We start from the raw sequence: 27,906 nt of genomic DNA, 5'->3' as shown, positions 1-27,906 counted from the left end.
ATGTCAGAATCTATGATTGATCTCGAGAAAGATCAAGATTTACAGGTGGAGAGCTTGGTGGCAGACGGAAGAGAACTGACAACTATCAGAGGAATGCATGATGTGAATGGTCCGCAGGAGCTCCTACTTACCTCCAGTGAAGATCCAGCTTTACTGGTTGAATATTTGGTGACAGATGAACGAGCAACCGGTAGAGAGTGTTTGATGTAGACAGCCCGTATGAGCTCCTGCTTGCTTCTAGTAAGTGAGGACCCACCGTTATTGGATGAAGGTTTGGTAACACATAAAGGAGAACAATCAACTGACAAAGGAGTGTTTGATATGGATGCGCCGCATGGGCTCCTGTTTACTTCCAGTAAATCCTACAATGAAAGATTTTGGGCTCTATTTAGGTCTTCTGCTTGATTCGTTACTTCAGGAATGCTTTCATCTTCATAGCTGGCTTCTACATTTAAATCTACGATATCCACAGTAGAAGGAAGAAAATCTTCGTCAGTGAACACATCTGGATTCAGTTGGACAATTCTACAATCTTGAAACCGGATATGCAATGCCAATGGTTGCAGCTTTGTAGTAAGACTCAGCGAACAAACTCGCAACTTGGAATTGTGTAATTGAACGGGATGGATGGTTCTTTATTCATTTATTCTCAGACTGTTGAATACCAGGATTTCATCGGGCAAACAATGAGCGATCTAATGGTTGCAAATTATGGCTGATCTGGGGTGGTAAACTTAATATCTGAATCCCATTTCACCTGCAGAAATCAATCACGTCGATTGAAATATGAGAGGACTGATTGTCAACAAGAAACAATACCTTTTTAATGGCCGGTCTGTAAATAATGCAGCCATTCTACGAAAAGTTGGGAGTTGATTAAACCAGAATCAGATATCATTCCCACAGAACCCGGAAGCGATCTATCGAGTAACTCTTGTTTCATTCGTTTTGTGAGAAATATCAACGCAGGTGGAATAAAGGAACCAGATGCACTCACGCAGAAAGCAGTTGTGATAGTAACTCCACAATCACTAGATACAATTTTATTCACAACTGATTTTTAGTCAAACCACTTTTGGTACTTTATGAGAAACAGTATTTATGTCAATTTCGTATATATTGTAGATATCGTATGCTATTCTTCTTAAATCTTTTAAAGTTGAGCCATAGAAGAATGATCCAATAATGTGATATATTTTACTAATTCGTTCTCCATTTTTTCGGTAAATACTGGCTTTATCGCGCTCGAAGAAGCTGGAGTTTCTCCCTGAAAACAAACAAACAAACAAAGGAAAGAAAAATTCTTAATTTTCCTCATATCATATCAGTAATGATAATGCATAGGATACAAAAAAAATCAGATAATATTTAGACCATTTATAAAAATTATATTTTCCACCCAGCTTATTTCACCAGTTTCTTGTAGTAAAGAATGTTTGTCAACTACTAGGGTAACTTGAAAAAGTTCTCGGTTTACCCTTCATGAAGCTACGTATTGTCAAATATTGGGTTAGGGAAGCTTCATATATGTTTATAAGATCTCATACCAAACATTGGACAAATTGAATTTTATTACTGATGACTATTGACATTTAAGATAAAAGAGGGCAAAATGTAGCATTTCTGAAACCTGAATAAAATAAACACGCGTGGCTGTTATTCAATAACTGCAGATTTAACTGTCTGTTTCGAAAACTCAAACACCACCTTAGATCTTGCTATGTAAGGAGTGGTATTTAGAATAACAATTTGTCACTCGTACATAAGAAATTATCAGGATTCTTCAGAATTCTTAACGTTATAGGCTACATATGGGAACCAGTATTCGTAACGTTTTCGGTCATTGTCTATTACAACATAATCCACATTCTTATTTGATTGTTAGATTTAAATCAAATTGGAATTTTTGATAGAAGAGAAGGAGCAAGAGTATTCAATTGTTTCCTTGCCCCATTGGTATCTGCGTACCCTTACCCCCTAACTACACAATGGACTTTCCTGTGATGTTGCACTGCCAACTGTTGGAAGAAAGCCAATTTACTTTAACCTGTGAAACAACGGATATGTTACAAAGTAATGCTTTGCAGTATTTTGAAATCTTAAAAAAATGTATAAGTTATACCTTAAGTACTTATGTCCCAATATTATATCAAACTGTTAGGAAAACATAAATACTTACCTAGATAGCTTATAGTTTTCCGTAGCACACTCAAACTTGTTTAGGATCTAGACACCATTAGCATCAAAATCCACGTGACGTATTATTGCCATACGCAAATATATTCCCCTCTGTTTAGGGAATAGTATTCTTGCCCCGCGTGTACTATTGCCCCCTCTACACTTTCATTCATTCTCTCTCTCTCTCTCTCTCTCTCTCTCTCTCTCTCTCTCTCTCTCTCTATATATATATATATATATATATATATATATAATACTACATAATGCTTATTTCTTTATAAATTAGCGTCCTTTGGTTTATTATGTGGTGCTATATGAATCGGTAAATAAATAATTCTGAAGTTCTTTTGATAATTAAGAAAGCCTCGAAATTTGAAGAAAATTTTATTAATGCACGTAAATGTAATATGATTTAGGGATCCCTCTTCTTCGTTTTCTTCACGAAAACATGAGTATTTTAGGTTGCATTATATTAGGTGTCGTATTATTCAAATCGTGTCATTACGTCTATCCCGTTTTATCATATCAACCATGCCTTGACGTCTGTGATGTTTCACTTGAAAAAAAAAAAAGATATCTAACTCCGAGTGTTAACTCTGCAGTGGTAAGACTAGTTGAAAAGACAAAAAAATAAATAAAATAAATAAAAATAAAAAAAATAAAAAATAAAAAAATAAAAAATAAAAATAAAAAAATAATAAAAAACATTTCAGAGTATATAAGACGTAGTCGACCAGTTCGTCTGGCATAGGTTTTGTTTAGAAATAAAGAAATGTAAATTATAGAAATATGTGTACGCTTTGAAAACTTGTATGCAGATATCATTATTATTACTTCTGCCTGTCACAACTCATTACTTTATCTCTGCAAAACAGAGAATAAAACACAAGATCTGCAGAAGATTATTGCGGATTGTGGATACGAAAATCAAAAGATGGAGAGAGATCTTTTGGTTTACGTTAGTGATGAGCAAATGCAAGACCAAGACCAAGACCCGGGTGGTCTTGGTCTTGCACATCCAGTCTTGGTCTTGGTCTTGTACTGGATCCCTTGGTCTTGGTCTCGGTCTTGCTTGCAAGAGTTTTGCAAGTGTTGCTTTTAAGAAATCTTAAGCTTTTCATAGATAAATTTTACTCTGAATATAAGGTATAATAAATTCTACAATGCGCCAATAGTAACGGAAATAGAATGTATGTTTCTAAATGTAATGTAGTTTATTTTCGTGTAAGTTTCGTACAACATAGGCAATTATCTTTATTTTTTCAACGGTAAACAGCCCACAACTCACTATTTATAAGATAAATAACAACGTTTCTTAATCTTTTTATATTTTCTTTTAACAGATCCAATACTTCACTGGTTCCCAAACTGGGAAGGCTAACCCTTAGATGCATAAAAGAAAATCGAGACGACTACTAAAATACCATGAATTGCAAAATTATTTTTACACTCCAAAAGCGTCAGATTTTTTCTTTTCAACTACGATTAGCTAATCTTTGTATTGAACAAACTTCCAATTAAACACTGAGATTTTGTTTTACTGATTCCAATATGTACTCCATGGGGCAGAAACATGAACATTACGCAAAGGCGATGAAGAAATTGGAGGCTTTCGAAATGCAGGCATGGAGAAAAAGAAGAGAATTATCTGGGTTGGACGGAAAACGAATAAGGTGTTAGAAATAGTAGCAGTAGGGGAGAAAAGAAGAATTTTACATGTAGTTAAGAGGAGGAAGAGGAACTGATTGGGACATTGACTAAGGAGGAACTGTTTATGAGTTACGTGATACAGGGTATGGTGGAAAGAAAGAGAGGGAAGGGACGAAGGAAATTAGCTGAAAGAAGGTATTAAAACAAAAAAAAAAAATTGCTGCATCAAGACGAAGAGACTAGCTGAGGACCACAGTACCTCGAAGCTTCTCAGTAGCAGAAACTGAGTTGAAAATACTGGCAGAATAGCTATGATGATAATGATGATGATATGTTTAGCAATATTGGCCAAAGAGAGAGAGAGAGAGAAAATTAAAATAATAATGATTGTAATCAAAGCTCTTAATACTTTAGAATAATTTGAGTGAAAACTGAAAACGACTCAACTGCCTATGTCGTTTGTGTAAATTTAATTATTATTGATAAAGAATTATTCAACGTATACGTACCCGGCCATGAAATCAAGCTTGAAGTCACATGCAGTAAGTTTTTGACAATGTCATGAAAATGTTATTTCGATATTAATTTTATAAGCACACATTAAATATTTCCAACGGATGCTTGAGCCTCGGAGCCAAGGCCATACCCATGTAGTCGGCACCTATGTTGTACGGAATTACAGATTTTTAATATTACATATCTAAAAACATAATAAACACTTCTGACCGGAGTATATAGAGTTGTTTATTCAAAACTAAATTACAATGTAACGGTTTCGACAACTTAACGTTGTCTTCATCAGACACTAATTGCTGATGTCTGATGAATCTAACATCAGCAGTTAGCGTCTGATGAAGACAACGTTAAGTTGTCGAAACCGTTGCACTTTAATTTAGTTTTGAATAAACAAGTGTACATACTCTGGCCAGAAGTGTTTATTATGTCTTTAGTGAGTTCCAGAGTCGTGATGGATAGAATTACATTTCTCTTTAGTTTTGGAAGAACACGACTTATAATTATTGAAGTGAAATGAAATATCTAGTTTAACTTCTCACTATTATGCACCGAAGATAAGGGAGAGGGTGGTGATAAAAAATTAATGAAATGGTGGAATGAAGAAAGTTGGAGGGAACAGGAAAACCCCGAGAAAGCCCCCGCACACGGTTTTTGCCTACCGGAAAAGCTCACACAACGCAAGCTGGGATCCATCCATGCACCCCATGCACCACAGGTGAACTCTATCACTGCGCCAGTAATTGTGCAAGATCTTGATCTTGGTCTTGCATCAGAATTCCTGGTCTTGGTCTTGCTTGTAAGACTCTTTCACAAATTGCAAGACCAAGACTCTTGCGCTTATCACTAATCTACCTCCGTATGCGGTATCGTTGAAGCCACGTATATGCTTTCTATAACTACTTGAGAGGTTTGAGGCAAGCTGTCGGGTCTCATCCTAAACAAAGGAAAAATCCTGACCTACACCTCCTCGCGGGAGAAAGAGGGCAACGTTTGTTGCAGCTAACGCAGGTGGGGACCGACCGACTCTCGGGATAAGGAGTTAACCTCTATCAAGTGCCAACGGCCTCCTCGGAGGCTGGATGAGGGAAAGGAAATGAGAATACTACAACATTATCTTTTTCCCAGGAAGGATGAAGGAGGAGCATAAATAAATATGATGGTTGTTCCTGAGGTTAAAAAGATCCGGATCTCCGGGTGGGGACTGCTCCGGGAAGAATCATCAGAGGAGAAAATAATAACTTTCATTCAGCACGGATACCTGGAAGGTACGAACTCTATGACGTGCGAGTGAACTTGATAATTTAAAAATAAAAATGGAAAATTTAAAACGGACATAGTGGGTTTGAGTGAAGTGAGATGGCTGGGAAAAGATAGTATCTTGAGATAGTATCGGGAAATTACACAACATTCTATTCGGATGGTGTTAAGACCAAGAATGGTGTCACGATAGCAATGAAGAACGAAGTAGCATGAAGTGTAACCAAAGTGGAATGCTACAGTAACCGATTAATGTTTGTGTAAGTGTAAAGCCAGTGGTTATTGTGATAATACAAATGTATATGCCAACAGCCGACCATGACGACAATGAAGTAGAAGTAATGTATGATGAGATTAGTGACATTTTGCATCAGGAAGGAAGAGGTAATGTCAACACCATAGTAAAGGGAGACTTCAACAGCGTAGTACGAGAAGGAGCTGCAAATAAGGCAGTGGGACCATTTCGACTAAGTAGAAGAAAGCAACGGGTTCAAATGCTTATCCGTTTCTGCAGGCAACATGATCTGGTGGTGATGAACACGTGGTTTAGGAAAAAAAGCTGTACACATGGAAAAGTCCAGGAGATAAGAAACTCTACCAAATCGATTACATTCTTGTGAAGCAATGTTTAAGGAATAGTGTACGAGATGTGAAGACACTACCAGGACCGGACATTGGTTCCGGCCACAGTCTCCTAGTGGCAGAAGTGCAAAGCTGATCAGAGCCGATCAAGAAAAATGGCAGGAGAAAATGCAACTTAGAGCGACGAAGGAATATCGACAGCGATGCGAAAGAAGAGACTGAAGAAAAATTCTGTGCAATAAGCGATATGGCCGGCAATGTAGAAAATAGTTGAGGAAAAGTTAACAGATTCTACTAGACACACTCCACAAAACATTGGCAGGATGGAAAGACCACCGAGAAGACAGAATGCTGAATAATAAATTGAGAAAAGAGACGGACAAAAGCAAAGAAAAGTACATAGAACAGATATGTGAAGAAATAATGGAACTTCAACAGCGCGGCGTATATGATCTGATGTATCAGAAAGCACAAGAATTAGGAGGAAAAGCTAACAAAAGTATACGAACGTTTGGAATCGGAATACAGGTCATGTGGTCACTGACTGTGAAGGAATCCTTAGAATTTGGGAGAGATACATAAAAGATCTGTATGATCGGAAGAATTGCGATATATTGCGATCTAAGCAGAGGAAGGGGTGGATGATGAAGAAAAAGGACCCAGTATATTGAAAATTGAAGTAATACAAGCAATAAAAAGGCATGCGAAGGAGAAAGGCCACTGGAGACGACGACATACAAGTAGATTTGCTCAAGGGATTAGGAGACAAGCAATGCAGGTACTGATTTAACTTATTAACAAGATCTACCTGAGTGGAGAATGGCCAAAGGATTTTCTTGATTTTACAATGATTGTACTGCCTAAGAAAAAGCAAACAAAGAAGTGCAGCGAACACAGAACCATTAGCCTTATTTCACACACTGGAAAGATCATTGCACACATGCTGAACAGGCGGTCGGAAAGTAAGATAGAAGATATGTTAGAAGAAGACCAGTTCCGGAATGGAAAAGGCACCAGAGATGCTATTGAGTTGATGAGAATTACATCAGAACGAGTTCTTGATGTGAAGGAAGGGCTATGTTTGTGGTTCAGCGACTGTCAAAAAAGTTTTCGACTGGGTCAATTGTACTAAACTTTTGAAAATACTTAAAGAAATCAGAGTCAACTGGAGAGACCGACGACTCATTCGAAACTTGTACATAGAACAACGTGTGAAGTTGCTCTTGAATGAAGGAGAAACCACTAGTGTGGAGATCGGAGTAGGAGTCAGACAAGGATGTGGTATGTCGCCACAATTATTCAACATCTATAGTAATGTTTAATAAAGCATTAATGGGAATTGGGGATTTCAAGATTGGAGGGTAGATCTTTAACAAGATTAGGTATGCAGATGATACGGTTATTATACCTAGAACCGAAGATGGACTACAGGGGATAATTGACAAAATAGTTTGCACGGGGAAACTATATGGAATGGAAATCAACTCGAAAGTCGTATCCCAAGGAAATGTGCCCTTACTGGTCAGAGCAGAACAAAGAGAACCTGAAGAGGTCGAGAATTTCAAGTTAGGAAGTATTTTGACAAGAGACGTTTACTACTGTGCCGGTGCTGTTCCATCAGTTGTAGCTCAGAATACTTATTAAATGAATGCAACCAAATGGGAATGAAACTAATGTATAACACGGTACTTAACTGTAAACTTGTGGTGGAATTTAAATAAAATTCAAATGTTTCTAATTTTGAAAAATGAGTAGTTGTGGAAAATTGGTGAGAAAAAGAAAGGATTTAATTAAGAAATAAAGGAGGAGCACTAGCCTGATAATTCCAATGAGACTGGCGTCATTCTGATCATCTGGAACGATGAAAGGTTTGCCCTGGTGGAACCAGGATGTTCTGGTATTAGCCAACAACTGGAACTCAATCCTGTTGGACTGCTAGGGGCGTCGAATCCTCTCTCTGATACGTCTCTGAGATAATGTTCTTCTTCAGCTTTATGCCACCACTCAAAAGTATCTGCGGCGGTGAATCGGCAAAATAATATTCTTGGGACATGGAGCTGGTTCTTCTCCAACGGTTCACCGCCTTCTGGTTCTCACAAAATAGTATTTTCTTCTTCCTAAAGACATCTTTCGCCATTCCTATTCTTGCTTTTATTTCACATTCGCATTTCATATCATCACTAATAACGCTACGCAGGTATTGAAAACTAGTCACTTATTCTATTTTCTTCCCTCCTACTTCTATGTTTGGTACCGACTTCTTCATTCAAATCACCGTCGCTTTCATCCCATATTCTTCACAGCCGTTCCTCAAGTTTTCACGTTGATTTTCTCCTCAAATTCTGCAACAAGTGCCATATCATCTGCAAACCGTATACACCTTATGAAAATGATTTGCTATAATACATTTTAATGTATATCAAAATGGATATTGTGGATTTTCTTATTATTTTTTACAGGCATTTGAGAGGTTTGTTAAATTCTGTTGTAACTATTTCAGGAGTAAACCAGAAGATTTACAAGTTATTTTCAACATAACGTCAGTTCCAAACAAGAATTCTTTTTTCTCGCACCCAGTGCAGAGAAATGTGACAAAGATTATAACTTACGACGATACTTCATTCGTCCCTGGACAGAATGATATTGCCCTGGTCGAATGGGATCAGCCTCTAGAATTAGCACCAACACTCAGAAGAGCATGCCTTCCGCTATCAAGTAAGTTCCCTTTTGTTTCACTCCTTGTTTTCCTCATACACATATACACACTCATCTTATCTGAAGTCTGAAGGATTTTGATTCCATCTAGGAAGATGTAACCATCTATCTTATGTGAATAGGAATCCCAGATTTTCAGATTATTTTAAAAAAAAAGGAACAAATACAAACTTGTACTAAAAACCAATACACCTCATGAAAATTTACAATAATGATAATCGTATACTTTCTTTTGTCTGATATATCAGAGTTAATTAAATAATTGCTAAACACTGACCAAAAGTGATTGGCAAAGAGTAGATTGTTACTACTAGTTGAGTGTCGATGACTAATAAAAGGGAGAAATTCTTTAAGGATCGCACAAAAGGAAACAAAAGAAACAAAAAGAAATGAATACCTTTTACTTTTGCTGTGAATTGACTGTGTGCGTATAAACAGAAAATTTATTCGAGCTGCTACCTCTTGTTCTTCTCATAGGATGAGATTATAGTTTCTACAACAAATGGGGAAATCGTCAGATGATGTTATTGCATTATGATTCGCATACATTCGTCATTGCTATGTGTTAAGGCCAGAAGAAATATATATTTTTGTTGGCGGGAAGTTCTGCATTTAACTGGGAAATTTCATAACTTCTAAAGGTAAATTTGCAATAGTAAAACAGACAATACTGCACAGAATAATATTGGGATATAGTGAGTGTAATGATTGTGACCAGTCTCAAGAAAGCGTTGATATTTATTGGGTTGAAAAGATAACTGTCACATTTTACACAAGATTTCATTACATTTTACATACATTGGTAAAGTTCCATTTCTAAAGTAAGTAGTTCTTTTGTGAATATACAGTACATGTTGAAGAACATAGAAGCAACGGCATAGGAGCACAGAAGGATACTGAGAGAGAGAGCGATTCAAATACGGGGATAGAGAGAGATACACTCACATATGCAAGGTTAGAATTGGAGAAACAAATGCTGCATATCATCTTATTCTAATATGAAGCATCAGGTGATCGCGCAGGGGAGATAAAGGTCTTAACATTTATAAAATGAGAAATTAAAAAAAACACAGGTTTCGAACTAAGAACCTGTCGGCCACGAAGGAATAACGTTAACCACTCATCCACGAAGCCTGTTACTTTAGAACCCATGTTCGTTTAGCGTATCTCAAGAATTCCAACATTTTTGAGGCATGGAAATTGGAAATATACTGTTATTTCTATTAGGAATTGTTATTTATTATAAATATTTAAACGGGCTTTGCAATGTGTTGGAAAAACAATGTTTAAGGTGCATGGTAGGCGAGAATATTCAGCGTCTGAAGTAGGGCTACTACAAGGTCTCACTTAACAATCGGGACTGTAGATATAGATATGGTATATATATATATATATATATATATATATATATATATATATATATATATATATATATATATATATATATATATATATATATATATATATATGTAAATACTAATCTAGGTTAGTAAAAATACGAAATCTAATAAAAGGTTATAGGAGTTAGAAGAACCTAAAGCCAACATTGCAATCTACGGAAAACCACATTTACACGTTAGTCTCGAGCTTCTACAAGCACTCCTTGTTGGTCTAGTGACTAGCACGTGTGGCCTTAGTACGCGAGGTCCTGAGTTTGATTCTTGGTGGCAAAGTATAAAATTTTAATTTCAGAATCATTGACTTCTATTAAACATCCGTCTGCATTAGTATGTAAACAATAAGCATGGAAGGTAAAACTAAAAACTTATTTCTCGAACTTCTAATATATGTTCGACTGAGAAAGTTTAATTCTTCTACTTCACAATGTCACAATTTTCCGCAGAATGTGGATGCTGTCCGATAATTTGTTCGTTCAATTTTAACCTAGAATATGTGAATGTATCCGTCTCTTCCAGCATTTGAATCTTTCTCCGTCTCTCAATATCATCCACTACGAACTCAAGGTCTGGGATCAAATTTCCAATTTTTGGCACATTAAAGATATAAGCCTTCTACCAAAGGGCAATCATGACTACGGATATTTACGTTTTTTCTTTTTTTTAAGCAGGTTAGGGATATTTAGGCACTTCAAACAGGAAGCGTGGACTAAAAATTGAGAAAACAAAAACTAAAAATAGATATAGAAAATAGCCAAAGTAAACATACAGCTAACATGCATCAAATATACTCAAGAACTATATGAACACTTGCATGTAGTTAGTGAGGAAGAAAGGAAATTAATCATTGAAGAACATTCATTTCTTTTAGTAGATTGTAAGTAAATGAGTCAAAGCGAATTTATCTCTGACTGAAAGGAGTATGTATTACTTCACAGTAACAATAAGTTGACATTGTTTTAGATAATTTGCATCTTTATCGAAATAAAATTGTAAAATGAAGCGCAGTTTTGCGGAACGTTCTTTCATCTTCATGGTGCAATACATTACACTTGATTATAGGAATACCAACTCTTCGCATATCTTCTGGCTTCAATTATCTGTTGTTAACTGATGTTTGGCCAGACCCGCTGGCCTGGGACTAATACACCCTGCGATTTGGACAGTAATCCCATGTCATGCAGAGAAGGCTAACTACATTTTAGACTATGTGATATTTTGTCGCGGTTTTCTCTAATATATTTGCTATTCTCAAAGAAGGTTGTTAAACAAAATGAATATTTCAATAATTTTATAACTAATTTTATTAAGCATTTCTTCACGCGTTTTCCACAGTGAGACCAATTCTATAGAAAATTTGTTCTATCTTTAGATTAGGTGTTTAATTAAACTATTGGTTATGCATAAAATAATACATAAGCTAGAAGTATAGTAACTGATTTTGAAAACTCATTAAAATGCAGAAAATAAAAGTTTTAAATGAAAAGTAGCCAACTTCAAAAACATGCTAAAAAGCAAAAACTAAAAACTTTTTAAGAAAAATCTGATCCAACTACTAAAAAAGGCACTAAAAACAAAAACAAATAATAAAAACGCTAAAAAGCAGACGATAATAATAATATAAAAAGGTTGAAAGCAGGAAATAATTTATTACTATTATCTAGATTATTTTTGATTCCTGCGAAACCAAACATATTACACTCACAAAATTACCATTGAAATAATTTTATATCAGATAATAATTCGTTGGGCTTAGCATGACTTTAATCATTTTAAAAAATAAATGTAATACATTGTTTTCTGTTTTCAAGCTCTTTATTATTATTATTATTATTATTATTATTATTATTATTATTATTGTCGGTTTTTAGTGCTTTTATTAATTTTTTGCCTTTAGACTTTTTAATCGGTTCATATATTTTTAGTTTTTATTAGCTCCATTACCTTTCTATTCGAGACTACTGATCTGGAACTATCATCACATTTCTGACCTTTAGATCCAGAAGGGAACTAGCTGAAGTACCAGGCTTTTTCTGGGAATACAGAAATAACGAAGAGAATCTAAATAATCTACGATTTCTCTTCTACTTATAACTATGCTAAACCAACTGTGTGGATTCTTATTCTAAATACCCTAGAGTCTCCTTTCTATTGATTGATTTATTGACATATAACACAACAGGCACAGGCCTAATTACAGTGTTACATAGTATATCGTTATACAGATTATACAGGTTAATAAAGCTATTGGTCATAATTACATTTGTCTTACAAAATTAATAGACTTCTTAAAACTACTTACATCCATTGCCAGTACATCCAGGTTGAAATTTTCTTTAACTAACCTGTTGTAGGTTGCACTAACTCTCCATATAGGAGATCTGCTTAAAACGTTTGTTTTCGCTGTCATACAAAAAAATGTATTTTTCGAAGCAGTGTGCAATTTAATAGATGGTACTTGGATACATATTTTTTCGTTAAGATCAGGACAGTCTATTTTGCCATGAAAGAGTTTGTGTAAAAACAATAAATCAATATTTCTTCTCCTGACTTCTAATGTTTCAAAATTAAAATTTTCAACAAGGTTAATGTAGCTTTCAAATTTTGGATAGAATTTTGTTTTCTTAAGGGTAAGAAGCCTTAAAAACTTATTTTCAGTACGCTCAATCAAGAATGAGTATTTCTGTATATTGGGGTTCCATATATTACTACAATATTCTAATTTTGACCTGACGTATGCATAATACAGCACAATTAAAGTTTGATCATTTTGAAAATCTTTACTGACTCGATAAATATATCCAAGATTTTTGTAGGCTTCTTTGCAAATAGTTTCAATATGTTGAATAAAGGTTAATTTTGAGTCAAAAATAACTCCCAAATCCCTTATAAAATCAAGCTTTTTTAGTTTTCCCCCTAATATTGAATAATTATATTGAATATATTTTTCTTTTCTAGTGAATGTTAAATAACTGCATTTACGAACATTTAACTTAAATTTATTGTTTTTACACCAAATTTCAAGATTTTGTAAGTCACTCTGAAGTTCTAAATAGTCCTGAATTGTTTCAATTCTGTTGAATATTTTAAGGTCATCAGCAAAGAGTAGATTTTTAGAAAACTGAAAGCACTCAGGAAGATCATTTACCGCCAAAATGAAAAGTAGAGGTCCCAGATTCGAGCCTTGAGGGACTCCAGATGTTGCATGAAAGATTTGAGATTTATGATTACGATACAATACAGTTTGTTTACGATTTTGAAGGTAGGAAGCAAAATATTCCAGAGTTGATTTCGAGAAGTTAAAGGATGCCAGTTTGTTTAAGAGAATGTCATGGTCAATGACGTCAAATGCTTTAGAAAAATCAGTATATATGACATCTACTTGTCCTTGCTTGTCAAGTTCCTTCGAAATGTAGTCTGCTATTAGTGCTAGATTTGATACAGTAGATCTGCCCTTCAGAAATCCATGCTGACTGACAGATAATGCAGGTTTAACATGATCCATTATTCGCTTATGCAGTATATATTCATACACCTTGGCAAACGCAGATAAGATAGAAATTGGTCGGAACTGTGCGATGTTGCTAGGTGAGTTGGTTTTGGGTATTGGACACACAACTGACTCCTTCCATTTACGGAGACAATTACGTAGAAGTATATTTATACAAAGGAACAATGTGCATGTGTGTAGCGGACAAACATATAAACACACATCCAGACACAAGATTATTTTTTTTCAAACGTAACTTGTACCCAATTCTCACTACAGATTTAACTCAGCCCACACCATGGCACTTACACTGCTGTTTCCTTAAGTAAATAATTTTCACTAATTTACTTACCTAGTCGACTATAAAGACTTGCGTTCTGGGAATTGGAAGTAGTGTGGTTAAAAGATAATTTGGTTGACAAACAAAACAAACTATATTCGGCTTCTGTGTTCGCAGAACAGTGTCAAATCTGTGCGTGTGCTGCGTGTGTGTGTGCTAATTTATTTTTTAAAAAGATGATTATGAAGTATGTGTATTTCATGTCATAATGTCTACATGCAGTGAAGATACATAGTAAAGTAAAATATGATACCACCTCTTGTCCTTAGAGGGAAACAAGTCAGTCTCTGCTGTTTTCACCTTCTGTTGGTTGATGAAGCATCGAATTTCAGGAAATCGCCATAGACCGAAACAGGTAGTATTCCAAAGGGGATACGCTCAGGACTATAATTATGTCGGATGTGTTATCAGCTCGATGCCATCAAGTTTCTGAATTTTCTCTTCCCTTTCTAGAACCGAGTCTGGTTCTGCATTATCCTGTTGTAGCAGAGTGAGATTTCGAATATTTTTGGCAAAGCACAGCATACATTCTCTCCAACTGTTTGGAATAGAGGTCGGTATTGAAAGTACAACCGTTACAAACAAAGTCGAGGTGAATTACCCCATCCTAGTTCCCCACAAATAGAGCATGACATTATGATCAGAACTGTTCGCTGACCAGTTCTGCAAGTTAACACTTGCTCAACCACTGCTTTTACACATTCGAACCGCGAAAAGAAATCTACGTTTTATAATCCGTTTTTGGAAACGTATCGCGTAGCTTGCCAGCATTTTTCGATACACATTCACTTCCTTCAGAGTCTGAGCTAGGGTAAACTCATGCGGCAGCTCCTGAAAATCTTCCTGAGTTCATGAAGGTGATGTACTACAGTGGACTGGACGTGACGAATTAGTTTCACAATCATCTGTGCTGATGGGTGGGTTTCCCTCAATGGCGTATCGTATGACCTCAGAATCTGTTACCCAGAAACAGTTGGAGGAAATTGGCTGCCTTTCAACATTTTTACAACCTGTACGAAATTTCTGGAACCAACAAGTTGCCGTGCAGTGGTTTGTTGCAACTTCCACTTTCGCTTGAGAAATAGTTTGGGTTGCTGCCGCAACATTATACCCGAGTTCGAACTTACACAACATTAGTTAACGTATCAGTGGTTGTTGAGCACTCATCGTCACTGCCATTAAAAACTGAGTGAAGATATTGACGGAGTGGCGGTCTCCGTGTTAAATAGCCCGTTTGCCACACTACGTCTTGGGTTACTTTGACCTTGTAGTTAGGGTCGATCATGGCGTACAAACGCAATTGTTGCTTAGATTGTAGAAATGCTGCAAGACAACTCACTTTTGTATGTTTCAAGGAAAAGCCACTCCTTATTCTACTCTAAACTTTATAGAAATCCTATCAGTTGACAGGTTACGAGGGTTAGAAAACTAACAAGCGCGTGTACTCCAGGTGGCATGTACACTTGACTCGTATAAACACAATCGACGTTTTCGCTAGTGGTACATGTCACAGCAAGAGTATTAATTAGCATTGCTTTGTAATATTCTAAAGTGATGGTTCTAAAGTGAGTATTCTGTGGCCACAGAGGAATAGAGAAGGAATCATGTTGGTATATCACCTACACAGAAACACTGGTAACTTTGTACGTATATATAAAACTGAATATATATTTGTCCGTTATAGAAATCCACAGAGTTGGCTTCACATAGTTTTAGGAAACTAAGGTAACATACTATGAACTATTTAGAATTTGACTTATACATTAAAAATGAAGCCACACCGTCACCTTGGTACAGGACCTCACCCAGAATTTTTTTTTAGGAGAGGCACAAAGTTTGGAAGGACGTCTAATAATACAAGGAACTACACTCATATAGTATTGAACGGTGTTATTCTACACTAAAAATAAAAGATAAATAATTTCAAGTATTGATACCTATATTCTGATGAAAAATGATAAAACTATGTTTTTATCAGAAAAGAAACAAAGTTAGTACAGATGATAAGTAAGGTTAAATCTTTAGTCTACGTCAGAAATTTCTCTGCTAAACAAATATAGTTTAATTAAGAAAGTGCACAAGTGGATGTTAAGTTACGAATTTTTTCAGGGGGTCCGGACCTGGTGGATCCCCTACGTAGGTGAGCCTCTCCTTTGGTATATTTCTAGTGGTGACAACGCCAGCTTTAATTTCTTCGTATAGTAGGTCAAGTGGAAGGGCAGATGATTTTTTTTGGGGGGGGAACTAATATTTGTTGTATATGAAAATAGTTTTATATTACTTGACCTTTACAACACAACATGCTTGGAGGAGGGAGCAGTTGAGAGGCAGATAATGCCACCAGGGTGTGTGCCCCCTTCCTTCTCCTCACGTCGTCACTGCTTCTAGCTGATTTTAGGGAAGAGACTATAAACCATTTAAAACTAGAATTATATACAGTATATTAAAGATAAAGCCACGTCGTTAGCTTGGCATACTTCTCGCTAACTGTAGGAAAGAGACCTAGGTTATTTAATATATTTTTCGTCACTTCTTTATACCCAATAACGCACAAGTAAGTAAATAAGAAAGCTGTAAGATTCTTGAAGAGCAAGTACCTAATATAATTGAATATATGTTTGAAATGTTTCTGTTTCTTCTCCACAGATGACATGAACTACACTGGTTCCAACGTCACAGTAGCAGGTTGGGGAAACACTGAGTCCACATCTGCTGGTCTCTCTGCTCTTTTAACTAAAGCTCAAGTGCCTGTGATATCAACACAAGAATGTCGAACGTTGGGAAGAGATTATGATCAAGTAACGGACGATATGATATGTGCTGGATACATGGATGGAAGACACGACACATGCCATGTAGGTTAATGTACTCATTCGTCGATTAATGTTTATGTTTCAATTCCAATTATTAGTTGGTCTATTAAGCAGGAACGCTGTGGCCTGAGTCAGAAACTAGGGAAGTCTCATTTCCAGAGAAAGAAATCTCATTAGGAAAACTTCAAGTGACATTTTGTCTTGTCTAATCTTAAGAATTTCAGACTGTGTTCCACTCTCGAATACCTTTGTCTTTCAAACATAAGTAGTTACGCTATGGTGAATTTAGAAGCTAACATTTTTATATATAAAGCATATAATATCCTGACTGACTCAGGGGCGGACCAAGGGACGAGCAGCCCAGGCGACTGTCCGGGACGCTACACTCAGAGGAGCGACGAAACGAGCCTCAAAGAGTAAATTTTATAACATGTTTTCTACTGACTTTTTTGGTTTATATCCTTGTAAGCAGCATCAATTACATAATCTTTTTCCATTCCACCATGGAAGAAGAGAGTTTCATTGTACTAGAGGGGGGGCTGTATCGACAAATGGAGACCTGTCATGTAGAAGAAAGAGTGGAAGGGACGTTGATATTCTTTATAGTAGGCCATTTTCTTCGTGAACTTTTCCAGGCAGTGAATGTTCTTGAATTTAGTAGACCCCCTTTATGTTACTCTTTTAAAGTGGTAGTGGAGGAAGAACAGTATATACAGTACAAACATTTGCTAGTAAGTACAGTCATATTACAGTACAGTACTTACTTTTAATTTCTTTTATATTTAAGTACTAAATATACCTATATATCTATTTGACTATTAATTTTTCTTTTTGAAAAATAGGTTTAAAATATTAAAATCACTGTAATAAAAAGTAAAATATACGCTAGGACATGTGGGGGACAAAAAGTCACGCCTGGATGAAAATTTTGACTTGGTTCGCTCCTGGACTGACTGACGAGTCAACCCCCAGACCAAAGTACGTAAGCTAGAAATTTAATATTTGGACAGTACATAAGGTATACCAATAAGGACGAAATTATGGAAATTTAATGTGAGAAATTTAACGAGACTCAGATAGCATTATGCTTTTAGTGGACACCTAGCACAAGTTGGATTATGTTTTTTGCACTGTAGGTTTCATACCACACATACGGACGGTGTATATACACTCAAATTATAAAAGAATCGTAATTTATCAACAATTACTTCTAGTGGTCCTCTTGAATTTTATTATGCTAAGTGGGGTGATTCATATCACTCAATGTAAATTTTTCATAGAACAATAAAAAAAGAAATTAGTAGAAGAATTATAATTTTTTAACAATTATTTCGAGTGGTGTGCCTAAACTTGAGCTGTACGCCATAAAAATATATATTGCACCTCTGATTTTAGTACTCCATTGTAAGCGGAAATGGAAGGTATTAGCTACTACTTTTGATTTGTTTGATTCTTTATAGAGCAGAAATAGTGTGATATATCGATAAATGGCTCTTTGATATGGGCTCAATGTTCAAGGATCAGGTTCAATCTTTCGTCTTATTCCTCTATTCCAACAGTAGATGAGCTACTTCCAGTCCCAGTGTTTAATTTCTTACTTTGGAAATCTATTGCAGTTTCACTCTATATATATAAAAAAAAAACACTTCTTGGTTAATCGATAGATTTCAATATTTAACTTTCTATATATATAAAAGAGAACGCACAAATCCTTTGTTACCTCATCACGCTAATACGGCTGAACCAATTTCTTTTATTTTTGGGGGGTTATTAGGATTTGGACCCTAGATGGTTTTTATCATATCACTTTAATTTTTAATTACCAGTGTCTTGAGATAATTGACCATTCAAGTGTCCATAACGTACAAATCCTTTGTTAGTTCATCATAGGTAAAAATAAACGTATTTATATGCAACCCGCATGACCGTGTAACTCGGCGGGTTAACATAAATGACAGGCGATATAATGTTAACATTTAGTGCAATCTACTATGGTTTTTATCATATCACTTGAAAGCGAAAACTTCCGGGGTGACCGCAGCGAAGCGGGGCGGGTTAACATAAATGACAGGCGATATAATGTTAACATTTACTGCAATCTTCTATGGTTTTTATCATATCACTTGAAAGCGAAAAAGTAAAAATTATCTAAGTAACAAAGTTTATTGCGTTCCGGGGTGACCGCAGCGAAGCGGGGTGAACGCTGCTAGTCGTGAATAAAATTAAAAATTCAAATTTATCTCAATTTTAAATCAAAGAATTATTAAAGAGAAAAAAATTGATCATAGATAAAGGTATAGCACATATCACACCTATTAATTGAAAACATAACATTCGCTACATTATTATCAAAATGTTATGCAATGAATATACAGATATTTATCAATTCGATAGAAACATTAGTAATTGGAAACACGTTAGATGTCTTAGTTAGCAACGGTCAGGCGGAGACTTAAGCACCCAGCTTTTAAATGTGGTGTGATAAGACAAACTTCATATTATGTGAGAATCAGTAGAATAGAAATGTACAAAGTAATGTGCAGAACATGATAGTGTAAAGTGTTCGACCTCTCTGATTTCCAAAGAGGGCAAATTGTTGGCACTCGGTTATACAATGTGAGCCTGGCAAAAGTAGCAACTGTGTTGAGTGTGTTGAAATCTTCAGTGTCCAAAGGTGATAATTGGCGAAGAGGATTAGTATCAGAAAACTCTTAGTGACAGATTTCGCCGAGCATGACAGCGGATTGTCACTCAAAACCGTCGTAGAACTGCGGTGGAAGTGATAGAGAAACTAAAGCAGCACATTCCACAACCACTATCAAGTTTTAAAATACTGTATTTTACTAAATGAAATAAACTACCGTTCGAAAAAAACATGTCGGAACATTTCCTACTGCAGTATTTGTACGACCCACTTGATCCTCTAGAGTGCGTGATTTCATGTAGTGAATTACTAATTTGACCCAACATTCAAAATTACAGGGCATGCGATCACTATATCTATATAGTTTAATGTTAGACTACAATGAACTCCGGTCGGGAATAGAACTGAGGAGTAGTAATTAGTTGTCTCTTCATACATCACTGAAAAAATGAAATGAAATCTTTAAGTTTTACGTCCCACGGTTATGCCGGTTAGGCTAAAGGAGACGGTGATAATGAGAGATGAGTGAAATGGTGGAATGAAGAAAGTGGGAGGAAACGGGAGAACCCCGAGAAAACCCACGAGCACGGTGTTTGTCCACCACAAAGTTCACTTGGCGGAGGCTGGGATCGAACCCGGGACCCCAAGCACCAGAGGTGAACGCTCTACCACTGAGCCACCGCGCCCCCTCATACATCACTGAAAAAACGGGTATACCACTGCGGCAAACGGCCGTGTAGTATATGCCGTGGAATGAGAAGGTGTAGTGGAAATATATACAATGATGGTTCAATTGGTTTTAAAGACAGAAACACTGGCCCGCAAATAAAACCACACTTAGGACGTTTATGTGCACTCATTGTGAGTCTCTTCTGAATACCGTAAAAAATTAAGAAAGTAGATCGACATGCAATTGGCATGGATGTGTAAAGGCTAACGAATAACCGTGCTTCTCCATTATCATAGTCACAAGTTTGTCAGTAGATGGTCAAGATAAATTTCTCGTAATCTCAGCGAATAAGAGGAGGCCTATCTGTGAAGCGACACCTCTCGAACACTCATGAAAATCGTCAGGATCTGTAATTCTTGAAATGAACCGTAAATAACGATGCAAAGGGGATCTACTGTCTGTACGATGGCCAGACAATAAAAAACTATGCCTCTAACCATGGTAGAAGGCTGTTGTAGCCGTGCAACGAAAATGCTTTCACACCAAGGCAATTATTGTCCATGTGATGGAACTCTAATAGATCAGTCGTAATCAGGGGCAAATCCAGAAATTTCATAAGCGGAGGGTGCAGATCTAGGCATGCATAATGCATGTGTATGTGTGTGTGTGTGTGTATGATGATGTGCATGTGTGTATATGGGTGGTGGGCTTTGACACTGCTTGGTATATCAACTTCCAAGTTCAAGTAACCCTTTTGTTTAATATTTCTTCATAGACCTAAATGTCTACGTATTACGTAAAATTTCATTTGTTTGTTCCTTTTTTTAATTTATCGTTTAACCGGCATGTCTAGTTTGGTTATATTGGGCTGAGATGGCTCACTTGTAGAGCGTTCGCCTCTTGTACGTGGGGTCCCTGCTCTGGTCCCAGCTTGCTCCTACTAAGCTTTGTAGTGAGCAAACACCACGTGCGTGGGTTTCACTAAGGTTCTTCCGTTTCCTTCCACTTTCTTCATTCAACCATTTCCTTTATTTACATCATCACACTCCTTTAGTCGTGAATCGTGGGACGTAAAACTGAAAGATTATATTTCATTTCAATAGTTTGGTTTTTGAACGTTACAAAGTTGAAACAATTTAAGTGATGAATCGAAAATAAATAGTATTTTATGCGAATTCAAGGGTAAAAGGAAGTTTGTGCACTTCGCATGGATCTTGTTTTTTGTTCTATTGCAAATTTCTCCTCTATAAATAAATCAAGAACGGTACAAGCGTTAAATTGTTAAGGTGCAGTGTTTCTTAAAGACATAAATCCTGGAGTCCCCTGGAACTGACCAACTTACTTTCCTCCCAACCACCGGAGCTAAGGTAAAATAAAAAAAAAAAGTTACATGTAACTTATGTATAGGGTACGTCCTTTAGCAAATGGGTATTCTAGTGCAGCAGCTTTCGCCCCCACGGGTTCAGATGGCTAACAACACCTGTCAATGGAGAGCTTTTGTAAACGCGACATTAAACCTCCGGGTTCCATAGACCTTAGAGTTAATTAGTTAGTTAAATTTGCGTTACTTATAAAAATATACGTAGAAGTAAATAAACAAAAATATAAAGTTAAATTTTTACATTTCTGCCGTACAATTTTAAATTGCAAACTTAGTCTGACAAAAACTTAAGAAAATTAAGAACACCTGTATGTGCATACTGTACTAAAATGGAAGAAACAAAAATGATATATGCGGTTTGTTTTATTTCAGGGTGATGCTGGAGGGCCTCTTCTGTATGAAAAGAACAATGGAAATACTGAAGTAATAGGTAATAGCGACTTTTTATCTGCATTTATTTAATTGTATTGTCGGTACCAGCACCATTACTTGGAATCTTTCGTGGAGGGGCAAGCATTAATATTTGAGCTTCTTAGGAAAATACGAAGTTGGGTCCAACAGAAAAATTTGATATATATTAATTTGGGCCCCTTGAACTTAAAACCTTAGTAAAACATTTTACCTACATACTATTCAGTAGCGTTACCAGTATCAGCAATACGATACAGTAACATTTCTTACAGTAGATAACCTACATTATGTAAATGTAGTTGCACAGATTTGATTATTAGCTTCAGTTCCTTTAAGTGTAGAAAAATAATGGTAATAAAAAGAATAAAATATACAACTGTGATAATTGCTTAAAACGGGAACCTGACTAAAATAACTAATACTAGAGAAGTTTTATGATTCTTTGAGGTACGAAAAAGTTATTACATGATTCAAACTAAATAATTTGCTACTATAGAAGCTTATATACCAATGCAAAAGTAATGAATAATGTCTAACTATACTTAAATACACGAAAAAGAAAAGATGATGATTTGTAATATATTCTTTATAAACTGCAAAATAGAGCTGAATACAAAAGTCAAATAAGGCACCTCTGAATATTAACTGTATGGAACTGAATGTTCTCCAGACTAATACAGAATTTTTAGCTCTTTAGAATAATTTTCAATTATATAAGCACAAATATTAATATCAATTATAAACATAACCAAAAAGACTTACCAATATACAGTATATATTGTTTAATAGAAGATCTTCCATGAACATATCACGTACTGAACCTCATTAAATAGCTGAATCTACTTGTTGAAACACAATCAAAATGGACCAAGGTAATGGAATAGAGTCGATATCATTAACCAAACACACTTCACAAAATAAATATATAAATCCAAAATATGACCGTAGCTTTCTCACCATGAATTAGACGAAATAGGATTTTCGTGTAAAACTTCACAATTTATAAACATGAACATTTCCATTTCACTATCAATATTTCGTACTTAAAAACGACAAATCTCCTTCGATTTTTTTTTTAAATTTCAATTTAGGTGATATTGCACCTATCCTGTTTCGAAGCAATTATGCCCAGTTCAACCCCGTGTTTTCAAACCAGGAACGAGTAATTTAATAAAATGCCGTTGGCGCTGATCGCTAACCGCTCAGCATCAAGACATTAACAACTTCCTCCCAACAGTAGCTACAGGGTAGAAAACAATTTTCAATTATCGAGAATCGCGAAAAACCAATAAAGACTACGGAATAGAGATCTAAATCTCTAACCGTTACAAGTAACATTACCAATTCAAGGTCCCACTGTCTTTCATTGAACATGAGTACCTTGGAACTGGGAGAAGTGCATTGACTTATCTTTAAAATCAGGTATTGTCAAAAAATAAATAATAATTCGTAATTATTCTCTATGACTCTGGATGATCCAACTTGTGCCCTTTAACGGTTAGAAATTGCCAAAATTTAAATTTGAGAATGAGGTTATGTTGGCAGGAAAAGACGAAGGTGACGAAAGATACAACAGTTAATGGACGGTATTAAAACACAAAAGTCGCATGTAAAGATGAAGTTAGAATACATGAAAACTTCACGGGTGCGACAAGAGATCTACCAATAATGGTAGAATATGTATGATGATAATGATGATGATAGGATTTAAGGATTTCAAAGGATTATCATCCTAGAAAGAACAACTCCTTCCTGAATTTTGTTCTACACATAACCAACAAATTCCATAATGATTATAATTTGTCTTATCGTGACATCTATCTTTACGTGACTGTATATTTCTCGGTAAACTAAATTTTATTTCCGAAGAATTTTCAACTAAAACTCCATATATCTTTTCTATACGAGTAGCCCGGCGATATTAGACATCTCAGTCCAGAAATTATATTAATGAATAGAATTGTGAAGGAATTTGAAAGTAGCCTAATATAAATAACCATGTCGGGAGAGATTTGTTTAGTACAAATGCGAGAACACGTGAGAAACGCGAGAACACAAAACAAGACTTAAGGATTTCTCGTCTCATCTAGCGGAAATTATGTCTTATCTCGGAAATACGTTCCTATCTTGTCTCGTCTTCGAACTTCTGGGCGAGATGAAAATAATATGAATTATGATACATAAGAGAAATCTAAACTGGCTGAAAATTGCAACACTCTAGTGAGCATGCAAGAAATCTCAAAAGTTATAACGCAAACAACTGGTAAAGAGACTAAATGAGCGTTGAACGAACATTTGACGAGGCATTATTTTTGTGTCCTTTAGTTGTTCAACTTTGAGGTCAATAATGTATTTTGTTTTGTGAAATTTTGATGTTTTGTTGCTCATCAGTAACAATTCCACTTTTCCACACTTTAGAAATATATCGATGGTAAAATTATACCTAACATTTATCTATATTGTCATTTGGTAGAAAATACCACTTATTAGAATAGTTTGTGTTAACGGTATGTCTTCCATTTTGAAATAATAAGTGTTCATGTCGATTATGTAGAGGGCACAGAAGCAAAGACGAAAACCATATCACAAACTCTGGTTAGTTTACTGAGAAGTATTTTGTGAACAAATATAATATATTATTCTTTCACATCTGAACTATTTTGAAAAAGAAAAATAGGGATGTGGCTGATGAGCACCTTAGGTTAGAATTATCAAGTCACAAGTTGCTACGAAGATGCTAATATCAGATTGTTTTATGGAAATAAGCTCGATGTTACTACTCTCGTTATGTCGCAAGTAGTGTCGCTAGCTTTTGCGCTAACGTTTAACACTTAATGCACTTGGTGTGTTACTTACTTGATGTCAGCACTTAGCTGCTTCGTTCTTATATGCTTAGCATACTAATCACGTTCGCTTCCCTCAGATAACTCATGTGGTTCGGATTTCATGTGAAGCTGTTGATCATGTCTCATGTAGCATCCGTGCAGCTCCAAATAAACCGACTAACTGACCGCGACACTTAAATAGCCCTATAAAAGAAATGCCAACTAAGTAAGCATTTTAGAGTAAACCAGTGGCATAATTCAATTCTTATTATTTCCGTCTAGCCGGAAATTCAAGACAAGACGAGATAAGGATATATTTTCGAGACAAGATATAATTTTCACTAGATGAGAACTTCTAAGCATTGTCTCGTGTTCTCCCGTTTCTAGCGGGTTGGTACAATTGTCAATTATTTTGTAATTTGTATTTAACAAATCTCTTTCGACATGGTTATTTATAGTGGGCTAATTCCAAATTCTTTCACACGTCACTTTATTAATAGAGTTTCTGGACTGTGATATCTAATATCGCCGAGCTACTCGTATGGAAAAGATGTATGGAGTTTTAGTTGAAAAATCTTCGAAAAAAAAAATGGTTTACAGAGAAATAAGTAGAAAGTCATGTGTTGATAGATACCACGTCAAGACAACTTATAATCACATGAAATATGTTGTCTTTATATAGAACAAAATTCACTAAGAAGTTTTTGTTTATGTGGTGATAATTCTTCGAAATCATTAAATCCTATCATTAGTATAATCATCATTTGGCAGATCACTTGTCGCAACCGAGAAGCTTTCATACCTCGCATTCTAACCTCTTCGTCTTCACATGGGATTTTTGTATTTTAATATTGTTCATCAAGTGTTGTGTTTTTCGCTACCTTGCCCTTCTTCCTGCCACCATAACCTCTGTCACATGCATTATGATTTAAATCATGTGATTAATTAGAATAAGTACAGTACGTTTAAAGATAATCAACATTTATGTGTACATAAAGGTATCAATTATTCGTTCGAAGTATAGAAGGCTTGTATAAAAGTACATAAACCTTCACTTCGATCGAAGGTTTTAACAATGCACACCGGTGAAGAAAACGGCATTTTCCATGGAACAAGAAATACAATCAAGGGTCTGGATTTCTTATTGTAGAATTATCTACGTATGAACTTCTGAAGAAAGGTGAAAATTATTATTTCACATAAGGGATATTTTCGCACGAATCATGGTGCTTATTAATGTATATTATCTCAGTCTATCGCTATTTCAAAATTGTATTATTTCTGACTTGTTTTACGTGTTATTTGTTACGTGCTATAAGACGTTATTTCTTTTTTGTATTTCTTAACTTTACCGAAGGACATATATATATATATATATATATATATATATATATATATATATATATATATATATATATATATATATATATATATATATATATATATATATATATATATATATATCTTGAGCGGATTAAAACGTCTGATGTTTGGCTTTATCAGTTTTGTTTTTCCTATTAGTGTTAACTAGTTGTCTATCTGTCTGGTTGTTATAAGGGCTTATTTGTTGACTTATTTACGTAAACAGTCAAGGAAGTATGCTGTTCCCATGTTTGGATTGAAATTGTCCCCCATTTTCTTTATAAATATATAACTCAATATTTAGAGAGAAATATTAGGATTCTGCAGCTTACTTATAAATTTCTGGACAGAAAAGACTGGATAAGATTTGATAAATGTTTCATGAATCTTCTTCCTTGTGAAGTTTCCATATTCACCGTTCAAGAGTGCGAATTCTCACTAAATTCCGAATTAGTTATGTCAGGGTAAAAATGAGAAACAATAAATCGTTGCCAAACTTGCAGGTACAGTGTTCCTATCTCATCAAGGTGCTCATTAGGGGGTTTGTTTCTGAGTTTGTGTAGCCGTTCGTACAGTTTTAGTTGTAAGAAGTGCCAAATATTTTCTATAAGATCCTTGTTCGGGAGTTATCCGGGTCACGGTATAGTTTGAACCTCATTCTTGCCTATTTTAGCTGGAGATCAGGTTTGCTCTATAACATTGTCACCATCATCAATGGATCGCTTAGTGCTCCACGAAAGTTTGCCTGTTTCAGAGAGGGGTAGAGTCATTTGTTTTGTACGTATATATTACACATTTTTAATGCTTGTGTTTTTAGATAGGGTACGGTAATGTTGTATGTAAACCTATATCTATATATATATAATATGTTATTCTTGTAGTGGTGATTGTACCTATTATAAGTTTTCAAGTTTATAACAAAAAGTCACAAAAAATTCCTGTGTTGCAACGTGTTCAGTGGTTACTCTCCAACAGGATTGTGATACCTTGTTGGTGAGCATTGGCTGCTTTATCTGTTCACTCTGTTCTTCGGTTCCCTCAAGAACTTTATCGAACCCTACCCTAGTGCTTAAAATGACGCATTAAACGGGGACAAACTTTAACGTTCACCTCTACGTTACGTTGTCAACATTCAGTAAAGTATTTCGTAAGGGAAAAAGGTTAGAAGGGACTATTAACTCATAAAGGACTTTCGTATCGTGATTAAGGTTGTCAGTACATTTTATGCTTCCCTTTGAAATGCTTGTCATGTTTTTTTTCTGACAGGTAAACTTATTTCATGCTTGTGGAACATGTCTTATTTAGGTGATTTTGATGGATAAGATTTCGTTTTACAATCTTTGTTCGTAAATAATTATTTTCTCTCTCCAAGACATTTCATACGATTCAGAGGCTTAAAGAAAATTTATCTCATTTTAATAACTATCTCATCAATGGTGTGTGTGATTTACATATACCGTATTAAATTTACACTCCATGTCTTTTTCTTATAGGTATTGTATCTTGGGGATCTAGTGTGTGCGGAATGGCAAACAGACCAACAGTTTATGTTAGAGTTGGCAGCTACCTGAAGTGGCTTCAAGAAAGAACTAGCGGAGAACGACTATGTTATTCATCTTAGTCATGAATAATGGAATATTTCAGTGCAGTGTGTGTATCATAGATACTGACAGTA

At 35.5% G+C, this 27,906-nt stretch overlaps 1 protein-coding gene across 1 annotated transcript; it reads left to right on the top strand.

The window, feature by feature from the left end:
* On the top strand, nucleotides 1–27,906 carry LOC145685412 (transmembrane protease serine 11B-like protein). Its single transcript, XM_081757805.1, has 6 exons — nucleotides 1–190; nucleotides 5,914–6,115; nucleotides 8,684–8,898; nucleotides 16,772–16,980; nucleotides 22,006–22,063; nucleotides 27,725–27,906. Exons 1-6 carry the CDS (start codon nucleotides 1–3, stop codon nucleotides 27,850–27,852), a joined length of 1,002 nt encoding a protein of 333 aa, XP_081613931.1. The 3' UTR covers nucleotides 27,853–27,906.

Source organism: Thermobia domestica, chromosome 5, assembly GCF_964235325.1.
Source record: "Thermobia domestica chromosome 5, izTheDome1.hap1.1, whole genome shotgun sequence".
In the NCBI taxonomy this organism is placed as follows: Eukaryota; Metazoa; Arthropoda; class Insecta; order Zygentoma; family Lepismatidae; genus Thermobia; species Thermobia domestica.
Note: the sequence above shows the minus strand (reverse complement) of the source record. Positions and strands in the feature narration are given on the sequence as shown.

Bases quoted from the DNA above. Each gene is read 5' to 3' on its own strand.
- LOC145685412 (XM_081757805.1), top strand. From the start codon at position 1: ATGTCAGAATCTATGATTGATCTCGAGAAAGATCAAGATTTACAGGTG. The intron at 191-5,913 runs GTAGAGAGTGTT...ATATGCCAACAG, and splicing joins GACAGATGAACGAGCAACCG to CCGACCATGACGACAATGAA. The intron at 6,116-8,683 runs GCAACATGATCT...TAACTATTTCAG, and splicing joins ATGCTTATCCGTTTCTGCAG to GAGTAAACCAGAAGATTTAC.